This window comes from Acanthaster planci, linkage group LG17, assembly GCF_054643075.1.
Source record: "Acanthaster planci isolate LZ-2023a linkage group LG17, COTS_SCS, whole genome shotgun sequence".
NCBI classification, from domain to species: Eukaryota; Metazoa; Echinodermata; class Asteroidea; order Valvatida; family Acanthasteridae; genus Acanthaster; species Acanthaster planci.
In genome coordinates this window covers 5,769,117-5,783,435 of record NC_141793.1, presented here as the reverse complement: position 1 = coordinate 5,783,435, position 14,319 = coordinate 5,769,117, and the positions used below count along the sequence as shown (strand labels likewise).

The 14,319-nt window shown below is 41.2% G+C and overlaps 2 protein-coding genes across 13 annotated transcripts in view; one reads left to right on the top strand and one right to left on the bottom strand.

The window, feature by feature from the left end:
• fbxl4 (F-box and leucine rich repeat protein 4) overlaps window positions 1-14,319 on the bottom strand; it is a 70,148-nt gene that overhangs the window by 17,315 nt on the left and 38,514 nt on the right. For all 12 annotated transcript variants that reach the window (XM_087147909.1, XM_087147910.1, XM_087147907.1 and 9 more), the window contains one exon: window positions 13,471-13,580. In XM_087147909.1, coding sequence (XP_087004035.1) covers window positions 13,471-13,580 — 110 coding nt within the window. The remainder of the gene's footprint in view (window positions 1-13,470; window positions 13,581-14,319) is intronic.
• On the top strand, window positions 342-7,576 carry LOC110989262 (uncharacterized). The gene is made up of 5 exons (XM_022253529.2): window positions 342-452; window positions 2,713-3,166; window positions 4,218-5,094; window positions 5,292-5,626; window positions 6,769-7,576. Exons 2-5 carry the CDS (start codon window positions 2,861-2,863, stop codon window positions 7,054-7,056), a joined length of 1,806 nt encoding a protein of 601 aa, XP_022109221.2. The 5' UTR covers window positions 342-452; window positions 2,713-2,860; the 3' UTR covers window positions 7,057-7,576.

Below are 14,319 nucleotides of genomic sequence, written 5' to 3'. Positions count from 1 at the left end.
GTAAATTTCAATTAAATATGTTTTAAAATCCTGTACAGGTTTTCTAAACAGGCAATTAAGTTTTTGATGTAGTTTTTGGACAATAAAATACATCAATGAACCTTGGGTCAACGGAGCCTACTGTATCTGTCATCACATTATGCATACTGCATGCATGACTACACATACATGTACTCAAATGTACATGTGGTTCATTTGCCCAAGCCCAGTCTGCCTGTGTTCTATCATGGGTTCTATAAACAGATAGGAAAACACACTCAGCAATGCACAGTGAACTGGGCCGGCATTGCAGTACATGCACAGATGGGATTTTCCCAGAAGCTAATAATAGCACAGGGGAGGGGGTGCAGAGTTCATTCTGTGCTGCCATTTACATGTACAACACAACTGCCGCCCCATTAGTGTGTCTTATATTCCTGCCTGGTTTGACCGACTCCATTGCAGTTTGTCAGGTTTGAGTGTCAATTTTTCGGGGTTTTCTGTTTTTTTTTTGTTCTTGCTTTAAATCTACATGTATGAGTGATGCTGTTTGTCAAGATTTACAGTTTTTTTTACTGTTCATGATGAATGTATAATGTATGCTGCTTATGCAGGAAGCTGTCTGATGGCATATACAGTGGAGTGTGGGTGCTTGTGTGTGTGTGTGAATGAACATACTTACTTGAACCATGGAGAATTATTCCTCCATGCTTGAACACATAAAAGTGATAGGCCTAAAGGTACGTGTGTAGGTTTGTATGAACATGTTCATCTTTGGATAAAGGGTTGGCACAATGTCACATTTTCAAAGACCACACATGGAATTTGAATTAAGAGAAACAGGTTTTTGAGATATTCACAGGAGAAGTTTTTCTACATGTATTTCAAGCATGCAAAGTACATGTACATGTACCATGACTGCAACACGCTTTAAGGAAACCTTTGAATGATTCTTTGAAAGATAAACTTTTACACGAGCCCATTAGCCCAAATTAATTGGTAAAGATGCAAGTCCCTTACGGAAATGAAAATCTACTTTCTCACATTCTGGCCCTTGTGTTCAATGTCTTTCACATTCTTACGTGCATGCAGCTAGGTGAGAAAATGGTAAGTCTTTGTGACAACCAAAATCTTAGTTGTACAACGTATGCTTTTCTTTTCAATACATTTCATAATGCAGTGCAGGCACGGTCTGTTCAGGTGGCATGGAGGCCTACATTACATCATAATCCATGCGCCATATATATAGATTTCCCCCTTGTAGTGAGAGGCATTGTGGTACTGTACACATACATATTCTATGGTCCTCACTCCAAATAAAACCAATACAATCCATTCCACCATTGAAAGGGGCCACTAGGAACCTCAACATAAAAGCATTGCCACTGTACTTGTCTGAGTCTCCATGCTTAAGCTACTGGTAGGTTCACAAATTCCCAATATAATGCTGTGAATACCCTGATTTATCCTAAATACACATTCTTGATGTTAGCCCCATTTTGCTGTTTGCAAGGATAACTTAAGGATGAACAAGTCTTTAGAACTGCATATGAATTGAACGCACAATCAGCCCAAATGAAGCTGAATTGATTGCATTTTAGTGAACTGTAGTGATTTTGTCAAGAAATTGTGTGCAAACAACTCCAGAATCATCCAGAACGACCCAGAATTATGCCAATATTGCAAAATCTTGATGAATATTTGTAACACTCTTTGATTCATTCATGTAATGATTTGGCATATTTCTGGTACAACAATATTTCAACAAAACTTTTAAAGCTGTTGTACGAATATATCCAGAATTCGTCATGAAAACAAGAATAAAGCAGGAATTGCAATTTTTCCCAAATTGCCCGGACAATTTTGAAAATGTCAAAAGTGTTGGAGCACTTCTAAATCTCTAATGATCTTTCAACCAACTAACAGAATCATTCTGAGGCAGCCAAGAGCCACCTCCTGATTTACTGTACATAAGAATTGCTATTCGCAGGAATTCAGCTTAAAAGTCAGGAATGAGTGAACCTGGCTTCACTCAGGGCACTTGGATGGGCAAGTTTCTTCTGGATGTTTGATACTACGTATAGAGGGATGACATTAACCAATGATAAAAATAGCTGAAAACACCTAAAAAAGACAGAAGCTGAACTGTGAAAATCTCCAATACTTTTGTACCCAGCCAGTGAGGAAAAAAAGCTGAAATCCAAAACCAAAAAAGCTGAAATCAGCTGAAAAGCTGAGAAATCTCACCCCTGTGTATACATGTACTTGACAACATCAGTACTTCCTTTACAAAATTTTTGCAAAAAGATTTCAGCCCATCCAACTCCCCATATAGGGTGGTGGGTCGAGGGAAGTCACAATGTACCTTACACTGATCGATGAAGCCTTATGCTGATCATCAAACAGATGAGTAGAGCGTAACAGGGGGGTCAAGATCCCTTGGGGATGAAGTCCCCTATCAACCTGGAAAATTTCCTATGTTGGGGAGGGCTATGTTTGCAACATCTGTTACCGGTACATGCATAGTATGATAACCAATGAAGACCGTGCCAAGAGAAAACAAAGTTAATGTCCTAAATGTACGCATTTTCTTCTTGCTTTTTTATTGGGCGGGGGGTAATGATGGGTCTTGACTTTTTATTAAATAATATGACACATATTTACATGTACATAAGGTATTCAATCACTGACTGCTTCTTATTGTGCTTTTTATCACATTGTCACTCCACACAGCATTCCAACCCAGACCTTGCAATCGGAAGTAACTAACCCTCACCACTGGGCCACGAGTCCCTACCCAAGGGATTGCAGAATATTTTACTGAGGCATCTCAGAGGAGCTGAATTCTGGACTTTTATCAAGTTCATAATTTAAGGCCATCATGGCATCCGAGTCTGACTTGGGCAGCAATGAATGTGATAGCGCCAGCCTGCTTGATTGCGCAGTGTGCTTTGAAAGATACGGCAACAATAGAAAACCCAAGCTGCTGCCTTGTGAGCACACATATTGCCACGTCTGTCTCCACCAGATGCGAATGAACAATGTGATCAAGTGTCCTGACTGTCGTGAAGAACATCTGGTTCCACCTGGCGGGGTGACAGAATTCCGCCCTAACTTGACCATGATCAAATTCCTGGAGCAAGATAACATGAAAAGACGCAAGCAAGCTGCAAAGGCGAAGTCACAGGTAAAGATTTGATAGCTACCACGTACGTGCGCTTGTACGTGGTGGAAGATGCCCGTAGGAAGATAGGCGATCACCATGGCCGAGGCGGTCCACACGTGGTGATATTGTTTACATTTAGCCATGTGGGTGGAAAAAGTCTATGCTGTTTACAGGTATAAAATGCAGAACTGACATTCTTATTGCAAAGTTTGTATAAGCACCTGCTTAGTGAATGGTAGCCTTGAAAGTAAGTTTGTGACAATGTATTCGATCAATGCAAATATGCAAATATTATTTTCCAAATTTGAATATTTGAATGCAAAATTTATGGAAAGGGAAAAATTTTCTTTTGTTTTAAATGAGAAAAATTGCGTTATAGAGACTTATTTCAAGCAGATTCAAATGAAAAGCAACAGAAATCTTACAATGATTCAAAAAGTAAATTATTCATTAAAAATTAAAAAGGAATAGAAATTTTCAACAGGGCGAGAAGTATTGTTTGTCTCTTAAATCTTGCCAAATTGTGGCTGGAGAAACTCCTACCTGTGAAAGGGTACATGTACATGTATTATGGTGAATACAATGAACAAGTGTGTGCGCTATTGCAACTGAATTTGTACATGGTTTGTTCATCAACAATCTGGTGGTAGGTATGACTGAATATTCAGATATTCGATTCAATTCAAGGTCAAATATTCAAATAGTGAATTATTCAAATTTACTCAGCCCTTAATTTTTGGGCTAAAAAATCACTGAAAATGATTGACAAAAGTAAATGGCCTTGAGAATTAAAAAAAATAACATTTGCATATTTCTTTTAATATTTAGGTTCTACCTCCTCACTTCTCCCAGAAGTGCTTCTAGGACAGAACAGACTTACAAGGTCTTACACTTTAGGAGACATTTTCTTTTTTCGTACTTCACAGGACCATCAAACACTATGTAAAATAATAATGCAGAGGCTCTGTCTCCCTTAATACTGCAAAATCTTGGATTTTAAAGGATCTGGAGCGTTGTCAAAGGCTGATGAAATTTGATTATTTTAACAACTCTGCTTCTCTACGGAACACAGGATCCTAGCCCTCGTGAATGGCATCCCCATGCATCAAAACGCTCTACCGGTGTGTCCAAAGAGATCCAGGACCTCCTTTCAACCTTGAGGGTTTCTATCAAAGAAGTTCATCAGTCTTCAGGTGCAGTGTTTGGAGACACCATCAATAAAATCCAGGGCGAGCGAGCGGCACTTTCCAACAAATACGAGGCCACAAAGAGCACAATTAAGAGAAGATTAGAGGCAATTGCAAAAGCAGCCAATCAAAGAAAGGAAGAGCTCTTGAATGAGCTGGAAAAATCTTACAAGGACAGCAGAGCCCTGCTGACAGCTCAGGAGGATGAGTACAAACATGAGAAGGTTCTATATGAGGGATTCTGCAAAGAGCTCAGCACAACCGTGGAAGAGTTTCGGAAGACTGGTGAAGCTCCTACAACTATTGATGAGTTGGAAAGGCATATCCATGAGGCTCAGTCCAAGGCTAGAAGTTTACACCCGGGGAAGGAGATATCAGCCGAGAGATTAGTCTTCAATGATGACCACTGCGAGAATATACTCAGTGATGTCAAGGCCTGGGGCAACCTCAACACGGAGCTATGCTCCTTTAGGATCCCTCATCCCTCCTTCCCTGAAGTGGACCCTGGTTCCCCTGCCTCTGACGCAGCTGTGGGGAGTCCGGTGTACCACTACACCAACAAGGGGGAGGCAGTGCGCACCTATGGCAATGAGCCCGATGCTCGCTTAAACAGCCCAAGCTGTGTTGCCGAGCTACCAAACGGGGACATCGCCGTGGGATCTGCAATGTCCTACGACATCAGCATCTTTACATCCCCACATCACAAGAGGTCTTTTCGTGTTGGTTCTCCTGAAGTGTGCCAATTCAATGATGGAATTACAGGTAAGGGTTTAGTAAATATTTGCAATGTCAAGTGAGTATACCCTTATGGCTGAGTAAGGCAAGTGAAACCTTTAGGGTTGTGGCCAAGAACATATTGGTTGTACCAGCACAAGAAGAGAAAAGAATCTTAAGTATGTGTTCAGCCGTTCAAGATTATGGAAGATTCTTCTGAACTGTTGTGAATTTTTTGTTACCAGGGATTTGTATGAGCCCAACGGGGAGGCTGTATGTGAGTAGCCCCGATATGAATGCCATATTTTCCTCAACTTTGGATGGCAAGACGTACTACCAGCTACAAGCTGTCGCTGCTGATTCTGAGTTCTCCCCGAGGGGTATGGCCTGCACCCCCAGTGGAGAGCTCTATGTCAGCGACTGGGCCAACCACGTGGTTCGCGTCTTTGACCAGAGCTGCGAGATCTGGCAATTTGGAAGGCGAGGTTCCAAGCCGGGAGAGTTTAAACGGCCTAGTGGCGTGGCTCTGACGCCTGATGGGGAGGTGATAGTTGCAGATTGCTACAACCACAGAATACAGGTCAGAGAACTCAGTTCAAAGTTCTGTATGCAAAGTTCTTTACAAGCATTCTGTGACCCGCAGACCTTTACTCCAATGCCTCAAACTAATCCATGTGTAAGGTACAAATGGGAGAATAGGAAAACTGTCTTTGAATGCCCGTAAAATTGAGTGAAATTGTACCAGTAACATGATACTACCGGAGTATGTGTACACGTATATTTTGGTTAAATGTACATGTAACACCTCCACTCCATAGCAAAGTCTACATGTTATCCGCCCCGAGCTGAAGTGTACCTCCAATCGGCGAAAGAAAGACAAGTGGTTACTTGCGAGTTCTTACATGCGTTCTGCGTGTACGTAAACACCATACATGCCGGAATAAATTAGTTACGCGTATGCAGCGTGCTCTGCATATAAAATGCCCATATACTTGCGCGCGATAATTGCGCGCCTTATATCACGCCTATGTGGTGAGTACCAAAAAACATGTCCTCTTTTGTTCCGCTCGGAGCAGATACACATGATGCTGGTAAAATGTCACGCCTTTGGTCATAATTTTTCTGACTGGTTTCAACCATTTTAATCCATTTTATTGGGATTTTCCTACAGTGTATCAATTCATAATACCAGTCACGTAGCACCAGTTTTTCAACGTCAGGGCTACAGTAAATTGAAATTTAAGGCAATCCCATACAAGAGGATCTATGTGTCTTTTTTCCCAGATTAAGAAATATTTCTTGTGGCAACTTGTTACTGCTACATATATTTATAAACATTTGTTTCATGTATATGTCAGTTTCTGTGAGTTTCAGTTGCATATGCATTAACTATGCCATATATATGTATGTACATGTACGTGATAGTTTTCAAATCGAACTAACATGTATACAGGTACACAATAAACATACCTGTATTTTCATGTGTGGGGCAATAACACTCTTCCACATGGTTTCTTCTGAAAAGGATATCATCATGATTATGTCTTGACTAAGGCTTGCTTTACACACACACACCCCTAGAGCAATTAAAGTCAACCACTGAAATCAAACTCTAAGACAATGAAATTCAATATTTAATGTAAAGTGAGTGGCGTCAAGAAAATTTGGGTTAACAAGCAAACACGACATGCGTCTAGATTTGAACTCTGTGTCTGTCTGCAGGTGTTTGATGGCAGAACTGGACAGTTCCTGAGGTTATTTGGCAAGGAAGGCTCTGCCATGGGCGATCTGAAAAGGCCAGGTGGTGTTGCTGTTGATGTCAAGGGTTATATTGCTGTGTCTGAGCGCCTCAACAACAGAGTGCAACTGTTCACCCCAAAAGGACAACCCTTTAAGCTGCTGAGCGGGCAAGGGCAGGACCAGCTCAACTATCCCTTGGGCGTGGCCTTCTCCAGAGACAACGAGATACTTGTGTGTGACAGTAGAAATGACAGACTGCAGGTGTTCTGAAACATTCGGCTTCACAAATATGAGTCTGAAGCCGAAACCAGCCAGGCAGTAGTCGCAAGAACTATAATGTGTAAGACTTAGCTGGTAACCTGTTTTTGCTCAGCAAATATTTTCTGTACTTAGCAAATGCTTGTGATTGGAAGATCAATGAAATTGGACCCAGGTCATGTATATGTAGATCCTTAACCCTAACCCCCTAGGAACCACTGAAATCATGCATATGCTCGTTGGATTCAGCATGGTTTGGGTTAATATTTTCAATTAAATTAATTCAAGAACGACAATCGCTTTGTTAGGGATGTAAAACAGTTTGATTGTTTTCGAAGGGCAACTGAAACTTGCACAAAATGGCTCAGTTGTTTGAGACCTGTAGGGTTTATGAAGAATACCGGTATATTAAAGAGACTGAATCTACATTTCTAATTGCTGTACAGGCAAATATGTAGAGTATATATAAGACTTTTCAACCAAAATTTGAATGTTTGATTGCTATGGAAATAAAACTATGTTAGTAAGGTCAGAGATTTTCAGTTTCTTCCTTGAGCAGTACTGTACTTCAAAAGTGCATACCTGTATATGAAGACATTCCAGTCAAAAGCCAATAAATGCCAATTATGCAAATACATAAAACATCCTGGTAATTTTTTCGGGACAGTTAAAATTCTCTTAGACTTGAAACTTTAAAGAGCTCTCAAGATGTGTTGAAATGGGCAAACCCATACATTAGTGCACGCTCTGCCTTGTTAAAGCCGATTTCCTCAACAGGTGCAAAATGGATTGATCTCTTTTGGGGGGGGGGTGCTTAGCATCTTTTCAAATTTCTTCTCTGACCAGGATATTAATTGCACAAGGCCAAAAAATATTTTGCCTCCAATTACTTGACGGACTTTTTCCAACAGTGAGACCCTAAATGTTTTATTGGCAAGTTAAAAAACAAGTAAAAATATTTCAAAACTCCAGTTGTCTTTTCTGCCATTGAGAAATGCCTCTTACTTTTGTACGTCAAAAATGCTTGAATTTATTTGTTTGCCCACTTATATTCACTATTTTTGAGAAGAAACTTCCTTTGTTTTCACAAGTTCTATTTGCAGTAAGCTATCCCTGTGATAACATGTGCCTAATGATATTCAATGAGTCTCTGCCATGCCGCACATTAAACTTGCCAAAAAGGAACCCCAAAATGTGGCAACCACTCTATGCACACGACTTTCCAATAGCGTAAATGCTATCACACTACATGTACGCTGCACTACAGCATCAGGTAAAACAACATTGGAGAAAGAAGATTTCGATGAGTTTCCCTTCACAAAACTTGATCTTCCTTGTCTGTTTTTCCCGAGTTCACAAGTTTATTTTGAAGCGAGTGTGTTTCCACAAAATTTCCTGCCACAATGTGAGGTTTATCGCCCTCCTCACAGATGCATCACCACTCTTACCATGCAAGACACTGACATTGTTGGCCAGTTTCTTGTTATTTTAAAGAATTATCGACCGTAAAGATTTATTGCATTAATTCAATACTTCGCATGAAAGTGAACTTGCATATGTGAGGTCAGATCAAATATGTGTGCTGCGAATTCGCGAAAGTTGAACCCACGTCAACTTGAGTGAAATTTCGCTGCAAAGTTCTCACGACGTCAGATTCGATTCACATTCAAATTCGCCTGAGGTATGATTCGGCCCCAAGACAAGTTTTTGTCACAGTATGAGGTTTTATTTTAATTGTTTTTGTAGGGAAAATACCCAGTCTGAAATTCTCATGTACTGGTAACTGCATACCACACTGAATCAGCACGGACAAATTGGCAACAAAACCAAAACATTTCTGACCTACTGACCCCACTTTGAAAGGCATGTAATTGGAAGCAGATGTTTTTTGGCCAGTGGTGTGAATGAAAGCTGAAGTCATGCAATGCCCACAACACATGGTAACTGTGATCTCTTGCCTTATTACAGCATCAAATATCTTTTTCCAATTTGACCAGAGCAGACAAGTAATGTAAGCACAAATGGTGCTGGAAACAACACCGATAATGTACGGGCACAAAATGCACAAGTAACCCACCAGGAACAAAGATAAATACTTGGACTAACACTAGAACATTTGCTTCTGCTGTGTTCCTGGGGCTCACATGAAGACCCCGTGGCTGAGGACATTCAGAGGATTGTCTCTTGCATATATCACAATGTTTGGACAATATGAGCCATGGCTTATATGGTGATTCTAACACTGAAAAACGTCCCTGTGATTTATACTCTGGGTGGCTTATATGGCAACATTTGAAGAATGAAATCAGTCACTTAATGCTACGCCATGCCATGCCTCAGCGCAGCCAAACCCGGGCCATCGCTGCAGCCGGCCATGCGTGCAAGCGGCGCAGCATTCCTGGAGCGGCAACAAGGCAGTCATCTTTTCTTTGGTTGTCTTTTACATGGGCTCTACCCATGTGTTGGAAATACAGGCAACCATTCCTGAGGAACTGACTAGACTTGTAAATGTACCGTAAGTACCGTTCACACCTCACAAATCATGTGGTGCGTCTATTCATTTTGGTCTTTTACGGTTATCTAATCCATATTGTTTATTGTTTCACTGGTCATTTGGGTGACTGTTTTAAAAAAACAACAACTGCATGGCCCACTCAATAGGGACACTAATTTAGTCTGCAAAATTTGTAATTTTCAAGGACTTGAGAGGGTTTAGGTCTTGTTCGCACAGTACTTACATTTGAAAATTTTTGAAAATTACGTACCTGAACATGGCACAAGACCCTAGCATTGGACATGTCAAATTTTTGCCTCAAACGTTTGTGTGTTACTAGTACTGGAGCACTATTTGACCTCCAGTTTTACAAAAGGTGAAATTTAATCAAGCTCCAAATACTCTGATTCATCAATGATGATTTCATATACCCGCTACAGAGTTCCGAAGAAAGTTCATTTTGGCCCGATGTTCTGATTTCTTTTCTGAAGTGCAAAATAAATGCACCCTGAAATATATATTTTTGAAAAATTTTTAGTTGGGTATGTAAGTGGAGGTAATTATGATTTACTGGAATTTATCAATTCTAAAGAACTTCTGAAATTTTTTTGTGGGATATTCTGAGATTTTTTCAAGGGCGCCAGGGGAAACTCAGCTGAATTCTTGCCCAATTTCTGACTGCAAGACTAAATTCCATGACACTTAAATTGTTCACAAAGGTTCAAAAGCCTGTATCATGAAGGCAATAGTATCAATGTTTAACAAAGTGGATTTGAAGTTTTTCAACAAAGGTTTGGCAGCACTATGTGAAGAAAGTCAGGTGAATGTCGAAGTATGCCATGTGATACTTGACATACTGTGCTAACGCTTCAGCAGTGCAGCATGTGTAATGACTTACATGGTGAGACACTGTCAGCACCATGGTGCGACTTATACACCGGAGCGACTACTAGGTTGACTTAATCTGCAAATCTTAATTTGTAGCTTTTTGCTTGGTGCGAGTTATACTCCGCACAGCCTATATTCTGAAAATTATGGCACTACCTGTCCTCTGGCCCAAGGCTGGCTTTGGTATTGAGACAGGTCTCAACATTTTAAGTTCTTGACATTTACAACTTGATCTCAGTCTCAAAGCCAAGGTCTCATGGACTTGCTGGCCCTCGACCGTCATCCAGGCTGAAGGATTTTTACTACTGGATTTTACAGATTCAGCAAGAAATGTATTAAATACCCTTTCCAGAAATTGGAGCTCGTACACTGGTCCCACAATGCTTTACACAGACATTTTGCGCGCCAAACATCCAACTCTTGGTGAGTGAAATTAACCATACATACACACACGGTCAAAATAGTTGGTAGATTGTTTCTACAAGTGTTCTATGAAGTAGCACGGACAATCAGCACATTACATACCAGCACCGGCACTGCGCATGGCAATTTTCCAAAACTCACTTTCATTTCAGCTTAGGCATAATTTCCAAACTAAATTCCTGATTGCAGGAGTCGAGTTTTCAATTCAAATCAAAGCTATCCTTTAAGTAAGTGCCAAGGTTTGATTTCGAACATGGTCCGGAAATTTTTTCCGAACTTCGGTTCCGTTCAGGTTCAGATATGTACACACATATACGTACAATGCACATTGAGGCATCAAAGAGCTGGCTACCAACGTGCAGTAGTACTTCCGTCTATAAGCAATGAATCTCCTTTTCCATCCCCATCCAAAAACAACTTCAATTTCAACTGTTTTTTTTCTAAATTGTATCCCAAAGTTTATTTCGGAGTTAAAATTCCGCAGAAAGTTATCGTCTGAGGTGTGATATTTTCCGACCGTGTTTTGCCTGCCAAAAGCAGTTGTGTTTGGACCGCGCTTGACTCAGCAAAATGATCGTAGGATATACGAAAACAGCAAACACAAGCACGCTCAAATAGGAGTTCCCTACTTTACAGGATACAACATCAAATTAGATTTCCAGCAAATTCTGTTTAGTTATTTTTTACAAAACAGATTCAACTACCAAACTATGGCATTTGATATATTTGAAGAAGACCCTTGGTATCAAGTTGGCATTCTTTCCCAGGATGGCGCCCATGTAGGGCAATTTTCCCGAAGTCTGTTTTCGAACGGATGATTGCATTTTGTTATTTGAAATTTGCGAACAACTTTTAGAGATCTGGAAAAATTCCATTTACAACGTACACATATTATGACTTTTACCAAACTAAAGATAAGACACCGCACGCACCAAATCTGGTTGCGCCCTGGAGCGCTGCTCCTGGCCTAGCAAAATCAGCATTCCATCGAGCGTGAGTCCGACTATGATCAGCATCCAATCAAAATTAGTTTTGCACGGCTATTTATGACATCATTGGCCTAATATGGAATGTAAGGGCGTGGCTATTGAAGATTGGCATACATAGTCTGAATATACATAAGCACAATTGGATGTAGTGAGAATTTAGCATTATTATGCAGCGGAAATGCTAAACCTTGCATATTCTCAGTTGATTATTAGTGAATTCTCACCACATGCTTTTTTACAACCATTGAGTGATGTGGGGCCATCGTAAGTTGTGTCAAGCTTTCTTGCATGCATTCCCTGCCCTATCATGGCTATGCCATTAAAACCGAACACCTGAACAGACCAGTTTGGTTCGGTTCGAAAGTGCTATGTTGAATGATTTTTGGATCGGTTCAGTGATTCTGCTGCAGCAAATTATCAAGCACTTCAGTTTTAGCTCTTTTGTACCTCATGTGATCTTACAATGGCGCTAGTTGGCCTATTTACGAGCTGAAAACTTCAAAAACAAAAACAACAAGCCCGATCGGAGACAAAGTCCAGTTTCAGAGAGAGCCAGCACTGTACAGATCCAAATGGCACCAGAGGACATAGAGGCAGTATCGGTCGCCGAAATGTGTGTATGTACGTGTGACGATTATTAAACAACGATAGGCCTACATCCCGGAAATGCAGCAGCAATACCATAAATTTAACCTTTGACCTCAGATTACGCAAAACCTCACTGTGCCTTAACCCCGAGATTGCTTGGGGAACGCTTAACCCTGCTTGGTTTCCCACTGTGCTAACCCCGGGATTTGGCCGTTAACCCCAAGATTGCCATCCTTAACCACTACCAGCCGGGGACTCCGAAATCGGAGCCGTATGGTTTATATGTGTGGCCGGGGTCTCCGAACTCGGACAAAGGAAACAGGGCCCTGTAACAAAAGACCGTACTCCTAACAAAAGACCAGGCTGCTGGGCATTACCGGCATTTTTCACTCTCAAAAGTGGTGATAATCCAGCGTTATTTTGAAACCGTATACCAGGGTTTGGGGTATTTAGAGCAAGCGGATTACCACCGGGGACAAAAGCTCTCCACCACCGCAGCGATGAGCCACACAGCACCGCTGCACGCTAATCTAGCCCCTATTGAAAAGAGGTCAGCAGTGCACTGAGCCAGGTTCGTGAACAAAAGACAGTTGTATAACACAGCACAATCTGGGCTCTGTTTACAAGGCTGCAGGCCTGGCTGAAATATTCAGGCGTCAATGAAGGTCACCTGTCAACTTAGAGTAGTGTCTGAAGATTACTCTGTGTGGCTATAAACGACTGTTAAATGGAATGATGAATTGTTGAAGGATTTTGAAAATGGAAAAAATGATAGTCATGCCGGCCCAGCATCCTCAACGTTGAAAAATGCCCCGGCACGAAGTGGTTAACCATGGTTGCTGAACCCCAGGATAACAGCCAAATTTTTTCTCTTAATCCAGGGCAAAAAAAGAGCAATGGGAATGCTCGAGCAACACTGGGGTATCTCGGGGTTCACATTTGCCATTACCCCCGAGAGAACCCGAAAATTTGGTAGTGGGAAAGAGGTAAAAGAAATAAGATTACATATGGCAGGGAGTTTAGGTGAACCAAATTTCAACCTACCTCCTAACTTTGGACACTTGGAGGCAATCAAACTGATGTTCTTGGCTGTGAGGAAAGCACAGGCTGAGAGCCGTAAACACCGTAACTCACTTCCACATGCCAAAACAAACCTGAGGAAAATGCATGTAACACCCACAATTGTCAGCTGACAGTAAGCAGAGCGCCATCCAAACTTTCTTTCGCTTTCCTTGGCACGATTACTGAGGCAAAGTTGGAGGCCACAGGCTACCAAATATTTGGGAGGCCAAAAGAGTCACCCTGGTGTTGTTTACCTTGTAATGGCATCCCATGGGGCCAAAAATGTTGGTTGAATTACAATCATTTGTTATTTGACACCTGATGGTATCACAGTTGCCTCACAGTTAAATACACAAACTGATATATGTCTTGAAGGTAAGTTGCAGGAAATTATTTTCCAGGGAAATGAAACCCAACCCCAAACTGCCAATTTATAGCACAAATATTTGATTCAATGTAATGAATTGCATTCCTGTTCACTTTCACAGCTAGTATGAACCAGCCTTTAACCCTGACCCCCCAAGGGTTGCTGGCCCTAACCTTCCCCATTCACACAAAGTTAAACACCCATATGGGACTTTGTGCACAGAGGCTGTTGGACTTTGTTTTTCTGAGGTATGCCAAACCCATTGCAAAAGCCAGTTGTTATGGGCCTACCAGACCTATCCCCACAGAATGAAACACTTTACTACTGTTTAATTCTGTGTGGTTGGGGAAGGTTAGGGTTAAAGCCAAATTCTAGTCATCACTAATTTGTCACTTTTTTCTGGCTATATCAGTCATTTCATTACTTTGACTTGTAAAGAGACTAATGAAAGTGCATGCGATGGA